We start from the raw sequence: 14,560 nt of genomic DNA on the forward strand, positions 1-14,560 counted from the left end.
ATAAGACCTGAATTAAATTTAATTGCACCATGAGCATGAGAGAACAAAATCCTGAGAAGAGGAAAGAACTACAAACTTTGGATAAAAAATCAGATGAAATTTCCCCCAAATTAGTCCCATTTCTAGAGATTATGTTATGTTTCTATCAGCCTGGAGATATTTATTAAATGCACAATTGCAAATTAATTATGCAGCTCTGATTACAGTTTAAAAAACTGAAAACTGTGTCCTGAAGGTGTTTTGAGTATAGGTTAATGAGTTTAATCTCCTTCTGCATTAGCTATAGGTAATGTGACTTGGATATTTTATTTCTTTGTGATGTTTTAATAGCAAACTTTAAGTTACCATTTTAACACAGAACACCGCTTGGTGTCATTTCAGAAACATATCCAAACAAGATTACCTCAAAACAATATTATTTCGTGCTTTAAATTTTATTTCTTGTGGTTGTGGAAGAAAGCATTCAATTAGAGAATTATTTTCTTAAATTTTTTTCATTATGAGCATTTCTTTTTTTTTCTGCAATACAAGCTGTTTTGAAAATGTCTTTGATTTTTTGGAGGAACTCATCTTTAGGAGTACTTCAGAAAGTTAAGAGTAGCTTCTCTTTCAAGATTGTTTGCTGCTGCAGTGTTTATTTTGTATGAGATCAAGTCAGTTTTCTTTTAAATGTCACCAAAATGCTACTGGTGGAAGGTGGGTACTGATCAATCTCAAAATTACACACAAGAGCAAAGCAGGTATTATTCACACTAAAGCAAATAATGAGTTAAGCAACACACCCTGAAGGAGCAGAGCTACTGTGGTGTCTGATTGTCAGCACCGATGCACTGAAGAACTGAAGTCACATGCTAGTAGATGTGAGGAGTCTTCTTCAAAGGCTGCTAACACTGTTGAAATTATACTGATAAGCAACTGATTCCCTGACTTAAGTGTGAGTACCAGGAGCAGTTTCCAGATTTCACCCTGTCACAGTTCAGTGGCCAAGACAAATTCCTCAGTAGAATGTGAGCCTTTTCAACTATTTCATATATGTAACTTACAGTGCTTCATATATGAATTTTCATACGGGAAGGACTAAAGGTGGAGTGTTTAAGGCTGTTGAAAACTATAGAGATGCCCTGTTGTTTTTTGTTTTTGAATAAAAGCTGAAATATTGTGTTTGTCCTGTCAAGCAAAAGTAATCTTACAGTGTTGTCCAATAACATATATTAAAATCAATACAATATATAATAGTAGTCACATGCATACATTTTCTGTTTTAAGAATTGAGCAGTTATTAACTCATGTTTTTTATTTTCCTAATAGATAGCAGTAGTGATGGGATCCTGTACAGCAGGAGGAGCATATGTACCTGCAATGGCTGATGAAAGCATTATTGTTGGCAAACAGGGAACAATATTCTTGGGAGGACCACCACTGGTAAGCATGGGGAGGTTTTTGATAACATAGCTCAGAAACATTGCACTGCTGACTGCTCTGTACAACTTAAACTGTTCAGCCCTATTTTGGCAGGATGTTTCCAGATCCTCCGTTAGTTACAGCAGTATGTGTATGCATACATAAGACTTTGTTAAGGTGATTTTATAATACTCCTTTAGGTTGCTGCGTACTTTGTAAATGGTAAAAAATGTCTTCCATATTCAATTATGTAGGTTCTAGGTTTGACTTGAAATAAAAAATGAAAACTATACGTATTATATTGAACACTCTAGATCAGAGAACTTCAGAAGATGGGCTGATGTGCTATATTTTATGTCAGTTTAGAGACAAAGGCGTGCACTAGTGATAGCATTTGTCATCATCCCTTTACTTTCTTAGTAAGGAAATTGTTCCTAAGGAAACTGACCTGAGGAACTCCTGTGAATTAAAAGTTGCTTTTGTTATGGAACACATAATGGAATTTGTGTCTATGAAGTACCACAGCATAAGGCATCTTGAAAATTATAGTGGCTAGGCTCTGACAGAAATGGAGCATTTTGGTAGTTTCTGTTTGTTTGTTTCAGAGGACTGTAGTAGCATATGTTCTAGCATGGACTTACATGTTTTATAATGATATAAATAATTTGTTTCTGACAAGTACTGTTTTACTCAACATAAACTTTACAAGGGGAAAAAAGGAATCTCAGGTAGTGTTAGGATAGTACTACAGCAAACAGATAAGACAGCATCCAGCCCAATATTTCTAGTCTAGATGTAACCTGACTGCATAAGCTTGCTTATTTAAAATAGTCAAGAGTATTGTCTCATTGAACAACTTGGTCCTAAGCAGCGCATTAGCTCTGTTTTGTTTATAGTGACTTGGAAACTTTGTGGTATTTCTTTTGACAAAGCCAGGTGCAAATCAGATGTCTCTCTAAAGTCCTTCCAACTTGAACAGGCATAAAACATGAAACCACTTCGTTACAGCCTATCTGCTGTCACTAAGATAGTGCTCCCCTCAGTTCTGTAGTAACAGAGTAGTGGGAGTCTGCTGGAATTCACTTCTTCCCACCACTTAAGATACTGGGAAAAAATGTAGCAGGTCCTGTGAACCATAGGAAAACAGCCACTTCCATGATCTTTTTATCATTTTATAAGACACAATTGTGTTAATCTCCTTAATAGCATGAAGAACTTACACTGTGATGTCATGTAGTGTTTACTTGTATAGCATTGCTCTTGTAATAAAATAGGAGGCATTGCTTTTGGAGCAGCCCTTATATTCTGTTGGCCCATAACATCAGAAGCAGATATTGGTGGTATGGCAGTAGACGTCAAACCTTCCTGCCAGTATTCTGTTCCACGTTGTTGCCATGTGACAAGTGGCAGCAGAGTGGCAGTCTGACAGAATGGTATCTGACATGGAGGTGTGGATATAGCAAAGGTGTGGAACTGAATTCTTCCATGTGGAAAAGATGGCACCCATTGACATTCATCACCACTTGGCAAATGTTTATGGAGATCAAACAGTACATGTGAGCACAGTGAGGAGATGGGAGGTTGTGTGCGTTAGCAGTGGTGACAGTGATGTGAAAGACAAGCCACGTTCTGGGTGGCACAGCCATCATACCACAGAATGAAGACTATCTCAGTCAGCTCATCTGTATGAATCAGTTAATTATAGTGACAATGTTGAAAAACAGAATTTTGTAGCTGGGAATTTGCTCCATCAAACAGTGTTCTTGTGCTCTTTGTATCTGTTGTGGTTTCTATGGAAATAAATAGGCGTTACTTTCAGAGTGACCCCCATAGAAGCTGTGCAGGAGACTTTTGTCAGGTTAGGCAGCTGGAAAATGTGAGCCTGAGTCAAGCCCCAAAGGGAAGACTTAGCAAGGTATGTCAGTGACTGTAAGGATGCTGTGTAGGAAGAAAGGAAGAAAACTTTTCACTACTTTCAGAAGAAGATTTCACAACTATCCTCCCATTTAATTTGTTCTTTAGCAACCTGCAGATGCAACTATCTTTATCTTTGTGCGTATAGATCGAACTTTAATATCAACAGCTGTCAGCTTTTATGTTTGGGAAAGGTTTTCATATTCTCACTGAAAATGTTCTACTTGTCTTACTGTAAGCATCAAAATTACTTCAGAGTCCCATAGAAACATCTGCTTCGTGTTGTTGCAAGTACTGTAGCCTTTAGTGTGTATGCTCTGTTCCCCAAACTGTCATTCCTATATGAAAAAAAATTGGATTTGACTTTCCTGCTCTCCTGCCTAAAAGAAAACATCCTAAGGAAACAAAAGAAGAGTCTTGTTGTAAGGTATAATCAGTCTTGGAATGTGTATGCTTTTTAAAAAAAGAATAAAAAAATTGCAGCTACAATCCAAAGTCTAAAGTTTCCTCAGTGTTCTTTGTAGGAAAGTGAGTAGTAAAGACTTCATGCACAGGTAGGTATTGATAGTAAGTTGGAGCAATGTCACACAACCATTCTGCACTCCCTCCAAGTTACATAATCAATATCTTTGCAAGAAATACTGCTTTGTAGCTTAGGTGCTGTACTGACTGATAGGCATCACTGTCCCATTAGAAATTTCTGATCCTTCATTCCTCACAGAAAGTTTGCTGCTTTCTGCGTTCCCTTCCCAGTGGTGAAGGGAAGTCTGAAGAAAAGGGAGAAGTGCAAGATTCCTGTATATTTTTTGTATATTATTGTATATTACTTTTGTATGTTATTAGGGCCTCTTCTACACAGCAGCATTATCTGTTTCCAGAAATGTGATTTTTTTTTATGAAGTTTGTGTGCATTTCTGCAGTTAGTTTCAAATAGGGCTTTCTTTGAAAATCTGAAAACAAGTGGAGGCTGTATCTGCAGTGTCAGAGTTAAACAGTACTATCTTTATAAAAGTTCATTAAAATTACTGTTTGTAGAATTCTCAGTGAATGGCAAACCCATGTAGAACATGTAGTCTGAAGATACAGTCTGACAAAGAACTTGGAAACTCCATTCCATCTGATCTCTGGTATCCCATTCTAAAATTTTGTCAGAATTTTGCTCATTTACCTTCTCTTAATGTTCTTTTATATTCAAGAGAAGGAGGTCGTAGTTGTATTGTGAATTTATTTTATCTGTATTGTTACAGTGTTTTGAAAGATTTGGATATGTGACCCATGAGGTGCATGGTTTATTGAAACCTGGGCTGCCATTTTATTACATAGTATTTTTATTACATACTTCTATTTTTATTTTTTTTTTAAATATATATTTATTAGCCAACAACCTCCCAGACTGATAAGTGCAATATATTCCCTTTGGAAGTGGTTGATCTTTATCTCCTAGTGACATGTTATTCTATTTCTAGTTAATAAAGACAAGGGCTTATTTAGCCAAGACTCACTTTTTTTTTTCTTTTTTTTTTTTCCATGGGCCTCAGGTTAGGATGGGTTTGGGAAAGGCAGAGCCCACTTGGAGTTCAGTCTGGCAGAGGCATGAAGGGCAGGAAAATTGAGTTCTGTAGGTACAGCAAAAGTAAAAGGCAAGATAAGATGCTAGCCTGCTGCTGAATAGGAAAATGAAATTGGTGGCAAGGGACGTGAAAAAGGCTGGGATACTCGGTGCTGTCTTCACCTCAGTCTTTGCTGGTTGGATCTATGTTCAGGAATCCCAGGTCGCTGAGGCCAGAGGAAAAGTCTGAAACAGAGGAGACTTCCTCATGTAGGGCGGTCAAGCCAGGGAACACGTGAATAGCTCAGATATAGAAAGGTCTGTGGGATCTGATCAGATGCCCCCATGTGTGCTGAGCAGGCAGGTGCATGTTATTGCATGGTCATGCTTGTCATGAATGGACAGTAGGAGGACGGTTGGACTAGATGATCTTGTAGCCCCTTTCCAACCTTGTGATTCTATGATTCTATGACAAGAAGGGGGATTCAGGTAACTACTGGCTGAATGGCCCCACCACAGTACTTGGGAAAGAGAAGGGGAAAAATTATTAGGGACAAGAAGATGACTGGGAGTAGACATGGTGGATTTGCAATAGGGTAATTGAGCCGGACCAACCAGATAATTCTCTTTACTAAGATAATTGGCTCAATGGATGAGGAGAGAGCAGTGAATGTTGTTTATCTTGACTTTGTCAAGGCTTTTGATGCTATCTCCTGAAATGGCCTCAACAAACTGATGAAGTGCAGACTGGATGAGATGAAGTGTTTAAAAAAAATGTTTAGAAGTTGTACTGAGGGACATGGATTAGTGGGAAATATTGTTGGTATGTGGACGGTTGGGCTGGATGATTTTGGAGGTCTTTTCCAACCTTGGTGATTCTATGGACCCAGCAAGTCTGCAAATACTATAAAACTGGGAAGAACGATGGATAGTGCAGATGGGTGTGCTGTGCAGTGGGACACTGACCAGCTGGATAAAGGGCTGACAATATCCTCTTGAAGTTCAGTACCAGGGAAATGCTCTCTTGGAAGGAGTAACGTAGTGCACAAGAAGAGTCTGGGGATTAACCACTTGGGAAAGTATGTCGGAAAACACTGTGTGTCACAGTGGACAATCAGGTTAAATGTGAGTCAGCATTGTTCCCTTGCTGCAAAGCAACCAGTAATATCCTGGGCTGCTTTGGGGAAAGTGTGCTCAGCAAGTCAGGAGGGGTAGTTCTTTCCCTCTACCCAGCACTCTTAAAACACACTTTGGATACTGGTTCCAATTCTGGGCTCCCTAATGCAAGGAAGTCATGGTCTTATGAAAGTGGATTCAGTGAAGGGACTGATCAATAGTATGAGGAGGGGATGAGAGCTGAGACTTTTCAGTTTTGCAAAGACTGAAGAAATCTCTCAATGTGTATGAGTACCTGGTGGGGGAGGTAAGGATGGTGGAGCCAGGCTTCTCTTTTGAGAAATGGCATATGAAGAGGCTGTGGACACAAATACAGGAAATAAAAGAGATTCATTTTAGGTACAATAAAGTACTTTTACTGTGAGGGTTGGGTGGTCATGCACCAGACCAGGTTACATGGAAAGATTGTAAAATCTTCATCCCTGGAGATACTGAAAACCCACCTGTACGTGGTCATAAGTCTTGTAAACTGATACTTGGTTTAGAAGTGATGATAGTTTTATCTGTCTTTTGCTGCCTTCATACACTGTGTGGGTGATGAATAATGGTTTCACTAGCTTGCGAGGAGTCCTTTTCAAAAGGAGTACAGCAGAGCTTGAAGGAAAGGTATTTCAGTGGAAATGAGTCAAGAGGGGTTTTTTGTGTTTTTTTTTATTATCATTTTTATTTTACCAGCAGTAAGTGATACTGCTTTATTTTAAGGAGGAATGCATTTGCTGTTAAATTATTTTGTCATGTGCGTGTTCATGCATTAGTTCATGCATTCCAGTTATTTTTACAGAGATATCATAATTAATCTGAACGGTTTCATGCCATTATTGTGTTCTTTTTAGAAAATGATTCTTATTAATTTACTGTGTTTATAATGGAGGATCTAGAACATAAAAGCTAATAATAATTGATTTATGATTATTGTTAGAATAAGTAACTAAAATCCACAAAATAGAAGTTTGCTCAGAGAAAGCAAAGTAAACAGAGGCATTATTATTATTATTATTTTGAAACAATGCAGGAAAGCATCACATTTTAAACTAATTCCTTGTTAGCTACTAAAAAAAAAACATTTTGTGAAGTGATTGTGCATTAATATTTAGGTATGTCCATGCTAAAAGTAGATAGAGCAGCAAAGAGCAGAGTAAGTGGAGAATCTTTCTCAATAAAAACTATATATGATATATACATTTATATATATATATATATATATATGCAATGCAGATACCAAATCAGTAAAATTAAGTAATTTTGACAGAATTCTGTGTTGTCACATTTGAAATATCATGAAGGACAGTAGCTGAAGAAATATTAATGAAGAAACATGTTGCAGAGTATGGTTATATTGCTATAGCTAGCCCTGTACAAGGCAAGTGTTATTTCCTTTTTCTTGTTGTAGGTTAAAGCAGCAACAGGTGAAGAGGTATCAGCAGAGGATCTTGGTGGGGCAGATCTTCATTGCAGGTTTGAAGAAATGCTTTCCCAGTGTTTACTTCTTCCATTCTTTAGACTTTAGTACAGTACAGTGTTTATATATATATATATTTAATTATTATAGTTTAGATTTTAAAACTGTATTTAGATCTTAAAAGTTGATGATTTTCTATGTAATTGTCAGATAGTGATGAATTAGAATAATAACTTTTGAGGAGGTTACTTATTTTTGCATATGATATCTCAGTTGGAAATTACTGCAAACGAAATGAAAATTCCTGCCATTTCTTTGAAGGGAAGGTGGTCAGGCACTGGCAGAGGTGGCCCAGGGATGCTCTGTGCCTGGAGGTTTTGGGCCAGGTTGGGTGGTGTGCTCCGCAGCCTGACCTGGTGTGTAGCGACCAGCCTGTGGCAGATGGGTGGGCTTTAGAGTCTCTTCCAACTCAAACCATTCAATGATTATCAAAACGAAGTCTTCTGTGCAATTTCTGGTTTTAAAATGGGAAGAGAAGTTAAAAAAAAAAAAAAAATAGGTGTTACTTACAAGAAATGCTTAATTTTAACTTAAATTTGTTGAAGTGACTGAATAATCACTTCAAATGGCAGTTCATAGTGGTTTGTTTTTTGTTTTGTAAATACATGTTTTACTTTATGTTCTATAATTATTTTCAATTAGAATGTAATTTTATAAGATGACATGTGGAAATGTGATGCAGTATATACATTTTAAATATACAGCTTTGAAAGTTCTCAAAACTCTGATTTTGATTCATGGACTTTTAAAAAGTCTCTATATTCTCATTTTTATTTAAATACAGACATTCTGGTGTAACAGATCATTATGCTTTGGATGACAGTCATGCACTTCATCTGGCAAGGAAAACCGTAAGAAGTTTAAATCTCCAAAAGAAAGTAGATGTAAGTATATGGTGCATTCTTCTAAAAACACTGCGTTTTTTAAAGTATGAATGCTTTTCTTCCTCTGATTCATACAATACATTATTTGTTTCTGCCCTTAGATGCTTTGTAGGTAGAATTTACTGTTCTTAATCTTTAATGTTTTGTGTGATACTTCATTTCTGTAGTTACATTCCTATTGCATTATTCCCAGCAAAATCACTGAGATTAAATGAACACTGAAACACATACTATAGCTGCAACAGCACTTCAGAATTGCAGAATTCCAGTTTAGTTCATTCTTGTCAGGTTCCTAATTTAATTTTAAATCCACATGGTCATTCCCATGGACTTTAAATTAGATACCTGCTAAAATATCTCTTAGAACACTTATTTTATGTGATCATTAACAAAAGATATAGAACTGAGAGGATGGAGCTATGTCGTGTCATTTTGGCGCCTTAGGCTTTGTAATGTACTGTATTGATTTAAAATTTTGTTTTAGAAAACAGGGCAAATGTCATATAGTGGAGGTACTGTCTTAACCTACCTCGAGGGAAACCAGAGGGGAAATGGCTGTTTATGATGGTGGATAGCGATAGGACAAGGAGGAATGGTTTTAAACTGGGACAGGGGAGGTTTAGGTTGGATATTAGGAAGAAGCTTTTCACCCAGAGGGTGGTGACGCACTGAACAGGTTGCCCAAGGAGGTTGTGGATGCCCCATCCCTGGAGGCATTCATAGGCCAGGCTGGATGTGGCTCTGGATGTGGTCTGGTGGTTGGCGACCCTGCACATAGCAGGGGGTTGAAAACAGATGATCACTGTGGTCCTTTTGAACCCAGGCCATTCTAGGATTCTGTGATGATTCTATGAAATGTAAGAGGGTGAACTGAAGATAAAATCTCAGCAGCTGAAGGAGTACACAGTGTTATATTTAGTGAAGTTATTGTTTGTGTTTTTTTCAGAATACTGGCTGTCTAATTGGGCGTAGGATATAAGGCATCTCAGAATCATAGAATCCTTAGAGTTGGAAGGGACCTTTAAAGGTCATCTAATCCAGCTCCCCAGCAATGAACAGGGACACTGCAGCTAGATCAGGTTGCCCAGGGCTTGATTCAGCCTGGCCTTAAAAGTCTCCAAGAACGGGGCATCAACCTGTTCCTTCCCCTTTGCTTATTGTTTTTGATGACATGAAATAAGTTGTAGTATGAAATATATGCAGAGGAGCAGAAACAAAGGTCCTCACCTTTGTTTCAGTAAGTGAGAAAGCATTATTATTCTATTTAGGAAACCTGATTTTTTTGCAAGATGAGGAGAAGCCAGAGACGTTTCGATGTGGTTGGTCAAGACTGGATTCAAAGCAATTGTCAAACTAACTAGTGTTTTTTGTTTTGTTTTTAAATCATAGTGTGGACAATTAATGCCCTTAATTGTGTAAAATTGTTTTGTGAAATTGCTATAGGTGTCTATAGAACCGTCAGAAGAACCTTTATTTCCTGCTGATGAAATATATGGAATAGTTGGTGACCAGCTAAAAAGAAACTTTGATGTCAAAGAGGTAAGAATATAAATGGAATGTCTGCATGCCCATACATGCATGCGCTCAGTTTTCTTAGAAATAGAAGGAGTATAACATTGTAGTTTGTTTGCAGAAATCTGATTTGGAGCATATAATGTATATTTAAATATTACAGAATTACTTTTAACTTTTTTCTGTATGTTTTTGTCTGACAAATCCATTGCAATGACAATAACAGTGCTTTCTAGTCCTAGTCTTAAGAAGGATGAGCAAAGAATAGAGATTAATAGTACCCCGAAAAGGCTGCCAGGAAACAGTGAACTTCTATCCAAACATTCTATAGACTTGCCAAGTGGTATGATAGTTTTCTTTTTCTATTAGCCTGGAGAAAAATGAAGATCAAATACTTAAAGTATAAGCACCCTAAACAATTCAGTGCTCTTCTAGCTACGTATGGAAACTATTGTATTCTAATGCAGATCTAGTGTAATTATTTTCTGGGATACCTTCAGAGGTTACAGCCTCTGTACCAGTTTTCCCTTGAAATTGAAGAAATGAGAAAAAGTTCTGCTTACATAATTTTACTGTTTAAGTACAGTATCACATTCTTGATATTCCTTCTTTTTATGAACATGTAAATAAATCACATTTCAAAAAGTAAATGGACTTAGCCTGCCTTCCATACTGCTTACATGATGGGCTGCTTGGTGGTCTCTTAATGGAAAGCACTGAATTTAAGATGGGTGTTAGTATGTTCTTTCTTTCTAAAAACAAAAGTAAAACTGTAAAGGATTAGGGATTTCATTGTATTTTTCTGTTTTTTTTTCTTAAGGTTATTGCTAGAATTGTAGATGGGAGTAAATTTGATGAATTCAAAGCCTTGTATGGAGATACTTTAATCACAGGTATTAAAAATATACTTACTCTATGTATTCATTGATTTTATAGTTGGATTTGTTTTCTTTGAATCACTCACTGCAAGGTTTTTTTTTTCCACAAAAGAATAGCTATTTCTGTTGTCAAGAGAAAGTGTGTTTATGTGTCATTATAAGATAAATGGAAATTTGCATATTTACCTTTCTTCTCCAGGATTTGCAAGAATATTTGGTTATCTAGTAGGAATTATTGGAAACAATGGAGTTCTCTTCTCAGAGTCAGCAAAAAAGGTAAATAAAGAGCTTCTTAGCCATTGAGTAGCAAGATTACTGGTGAAGAATTTGTTTGTGAGGAACTTCTTTAATGAAAGCTAACAGGCTGCAGGTTTCTCAAGTAAACAAGAAATAGCTTAATACAGTAAAAATAATTGACCTTATTTTCTAGAATTTTAGCATAGTCCAGTCTTGAAATCATAATTCTCCAGTGGTCCCATGCGGGACCATGTCAGAGGCCTTGCATGAGTCCAGGTAGAAAACACCAGCTGCCCTACCTTTGTCCGCCATTGTTATCCTTCCATCATAGAAGGCCACCCAATGGGTTAGGCATGTTCTTCCCTTGATGAAGGTGTGTCAACTCTCTCAGATCACCTCCTGATCTTCCATGTGCTAGGAACTTCACCTGGCAGCCATGACTGTTCCAACTGAGCTTTATGTACTGGAGAATATTTTAAGCACTGCACTAAGTGACATTGTTTTCAGCTGCGTTTGTTTCAGCACAGTTATTTCCGAGTTGAGAATAACTTTCACAATTTCTGATACTCCGAGTATTTATATAATGATTTTGAGGAGCCAGATTTTTCCTACCAATGGAAAAATGAAAGGAATCTTCCTTAGTTTGGGACTTTTGCTGACATATTAGTAATCTAAGGAGGAGATGGCCACATTTTACTTGTTTCACTTTGTCCACAGCATTGCTGCTATAAACTTATTTTTTAAGTATGGCAAAAGTCTGATGACATATCTTCATCCCTTGATCACCACTGTATTTTTTGGATGTTTGTCTGAAAAAGCTAGCTAAAGATTATACTTCATAGTTTCCCTTTTCTTGTGTGTCTGTGTGTATATTCTTTTTCTTCTAAATTTTTCTGGTTGAAGAAATTACAAGTTCTTCTCCGCCACTTCACTACTTTTTTTTCCCCCTTTTTTGCCTCAATTCTGTAGAATAATTTTCTTTCATGCTGGAAATAGTATTTTCTGACAGGTCGCCCATTTTCCATGAACAGTGTTACATAACTGGGTGCCATACTGTAAAGCTGTCTTCAGTTTAACTACACATTGGCCAAATAAAACAGTTGTTCTTTTCAGTACAAGCAGTAATGTTTTTTAAGGATATTATTTCTCCTTTACCTTTGGACTCGTGCACTTTTAGCATTTTCTTTTGCTAGAGTTTGAATGTATGTTTTGTAGTTGACTTTGGATGTAATGGAAGTAGGCCAGCACTGCATGATACAGGTGCTCCCAGGGACTTCTGTGGATGAAGTTTTCAAAGTGCTGGTAATGATGACTTCACTGATTTGACATTTAAAGGCTTACTGCCTCTTTTTTTTTTTTATTTCCCCCACAGGGTACACATTTCATTCAGTTGTGTTGCCAGAGAAATATTCCCATTGTGTTTTTGCAGAACATTACAGGTAAGCTCAGTATTATGAAATCTCAGAACGCAGTAGTCTTTGCTGTTGTCACGGAGTTACGTAGATCAATCCATGCCTGTGACAGAGGGCAGCAGGCCCATAGGCCCCCTGGCCCCAAAATGGGAAGGGGAAATGGGAAGGGTAGGAAGATGGGAGCTGGGCCCAAAAGCAGAACAGTGGCAACAGAAATTATAAAACCATAATAGCTGTTAACTGTTGAGGCTCTAACTTCTAGTCATCATCTTTTATGCTTATCTACATGTATAGCCTCTTCTAGAGTCTGCCTGAGTGCAGCTGATGGAGCTGATGGATTGTCATGCTGATGATTTGTTTTGGTTGTTTTTTTTTGAAGTGCTTTCTCATGCATATTACTAAGTACAGTGCAGAATGACAGTACGGAGTTCATACTGAGTCTTTTTTTCCATCATGTAACTCATTAGGTTTCATGGTTGGTAGAGAATATGAAGCAGGAGGGATAGCAAAAGATGGTGCAAAGATGGTAACCGCTGTAGCTTGTGCCAGTGTACCTAAAATAACAGTCATTATTGGTGGCTCCTATGGTGCTGGAAACTATGGGATGTGTGGAAGAGCATACAGGTAAGCAATTACTTCAAATTACAGCAGGTATAAGTTAAGATACTGTGATAAAGTGCTATTCTGAAAAGCTGCTGTAATTCTTGCAGAAGTTGTACTGGAAAACAAAGCCATTCTCAGTGAATGTGGTCATAGGTAAACAACAGCCATACAAAACTGTAAAGGTGGATAAACTCATGATTTACATAAATTTAGGTAGCGGAAGGTTTTCCAGCATATAAGCATGCTGATGTGCTTTTCTGCCATTATTTTTTGGGGGGGGGGGGGGAGGGGAGGAAATTGACAGTCCTGAACAATTGCTAGTTAGTGTAGGCTGGTCCTTTATTGTGCATACATGTGAAGAGAACTAGCTTGAATTTAATAAATAAATAAATAACATCTTCATTCACTTTAACACATCTAGTTTTTATGAGCAGCGATTGCAAAACTTGCAATACAGTTATTTTTTTTTGGCTTACTAGACATGACTCATTAAAGTTTTTATAGTTACTTTTCAAGGTCCCTGACACTACTGAAGTTGTTGGTGATACTTATCCAAGAAAAATTCCTAGCGGATTCTAAGATGAATGAGAAATTTATAAGGTGCTTGAATGCATTTTGAAACATAATGCTGCAAGCATTTAGTATGTTAATTCGGATTCCCTAAAAAACAATAAATTGCAAGACTGTTATGCATAAAACACATCTGAGTGATAATTCTATACTGTGTATAGAATCATAGAGTCTCTCAGGCTGGAAAAGACCTTAGCGATCATCGAGTCCAACCACAACCTACACAAACTACCCTAACAACTATCCATTAAATCATGTCCCCAAGTAATTTATGATTATGCAGTGTCTTATTTTAATACTCAACGCATACCTTTTCAGTCCAAGATTTCTGTATATGTGGCCAAATGCTCGCATATCGGTGATGGGAGGGGAACAGGCTGCAACTGTTCTAGCTACAATAGCTAAGGACCAAAAAGCAAGAGAGGGAAAACAGGTAAGTCTTTCATTTGTGGTACTGTCATTATCATTTACTTCTTCACTGGAGGTGCTCACATTACACACCTGGGAAGTATGTTAAAGAGATTCCAGGTGAACTGTGGTTCTCCAGGTGAACTGTGGTTCTCCTAATGCCACCGAGTACATTGACAACAATGAAACATTTATGAAATGTTGTCATTTACATCTTCTAAATGTGAAGGTCATTCATGACATTTCTTGCCTTTGATGAAAAAGATAAGCTTTTCTTATATCATCATCTTATGGGGATTTTTTGCACACTATTATTTATCTGCCCAAGATTAGCAGCAGGGGACTCCCACTCCCCTACACCTACTTAGGAGTATGAGGAACATGTGAGAATAAAGCATCTTTCCATTTACTTCTGAAGTAGGCAGTTCTGTAGAAATCTAACCTTCACATCATTCAATGACTGAGAATAATGAGACTTAAAATAGCAGAAGCACGGGGAGGTTTGAAAAAGACTTTGACTTAATAATTATAGATAAGAATTATTGGTATTTAGTTCA

At 37.3% G+C, this 14,560-nt stretch overlaps 1 protein-coding gene across 2 annotated transcripts in view; it reads left to right on the forward strand.

Moving 5' to 3' along the window:
- Positions 1-14,560, forward strand: part of MCCC2 (methylcrotonoyl-CoA carboxylase 2) — a 36,087-nt gene that overhangs the window by 14,745 nt on the left and 6,782 nt on the right. For both annotated transcript variants that reach the window (XM_424967.7, XM_046905957.1), the window contains exons 7-15: positions 1,309-1,422; positions 7,431-7,495; positions 8,284-8,383; positions 9,827-9,922; positions 10,716-10,788; positions 10,973-11,049; positions 12,383-12,449; positions 12,890-13,046; positions 13,914-14,028. In XM_424967.7, coding sequence (XP_424967.3) covers positions 1,309-1,422; positions 7,431-7,495; positions 8,284-8,383; positions 9,827-9,922; positions 10,716-10,788; positions 10,973-11,049; positions 12,383-12,449; positions 12,890-13,046; positions 13,914-14,028 — 864 coding nt within the window. The remainder of the gene's footprint in view (positions 1-1,308; positions 1,423-7,430; positions 7,496-8,283; positions 8,384-9,826; positions 9,923-10,715; positions 10,789-10,972; positions 11,050-12,382; positions 12,450-12,889; positions 13,047-13,913; positions 14,029-14,560) is intronic.

This window comes from Gallus gallus, chromosome Z, assembly GCF_016699485.2.
Source record: "Gallus gallus isolate bGalGal1 chromosome Z, bGalGal1.mat.broiler.GRCg7b, whole genome shotgun sequence".
In the NCBI taxonomy this organism is placed as follows: Eukaryota; Metazoa; Chordata; class Aves; order Galliformes; family Phasianidae; genus Gallus; species Gallus gallus.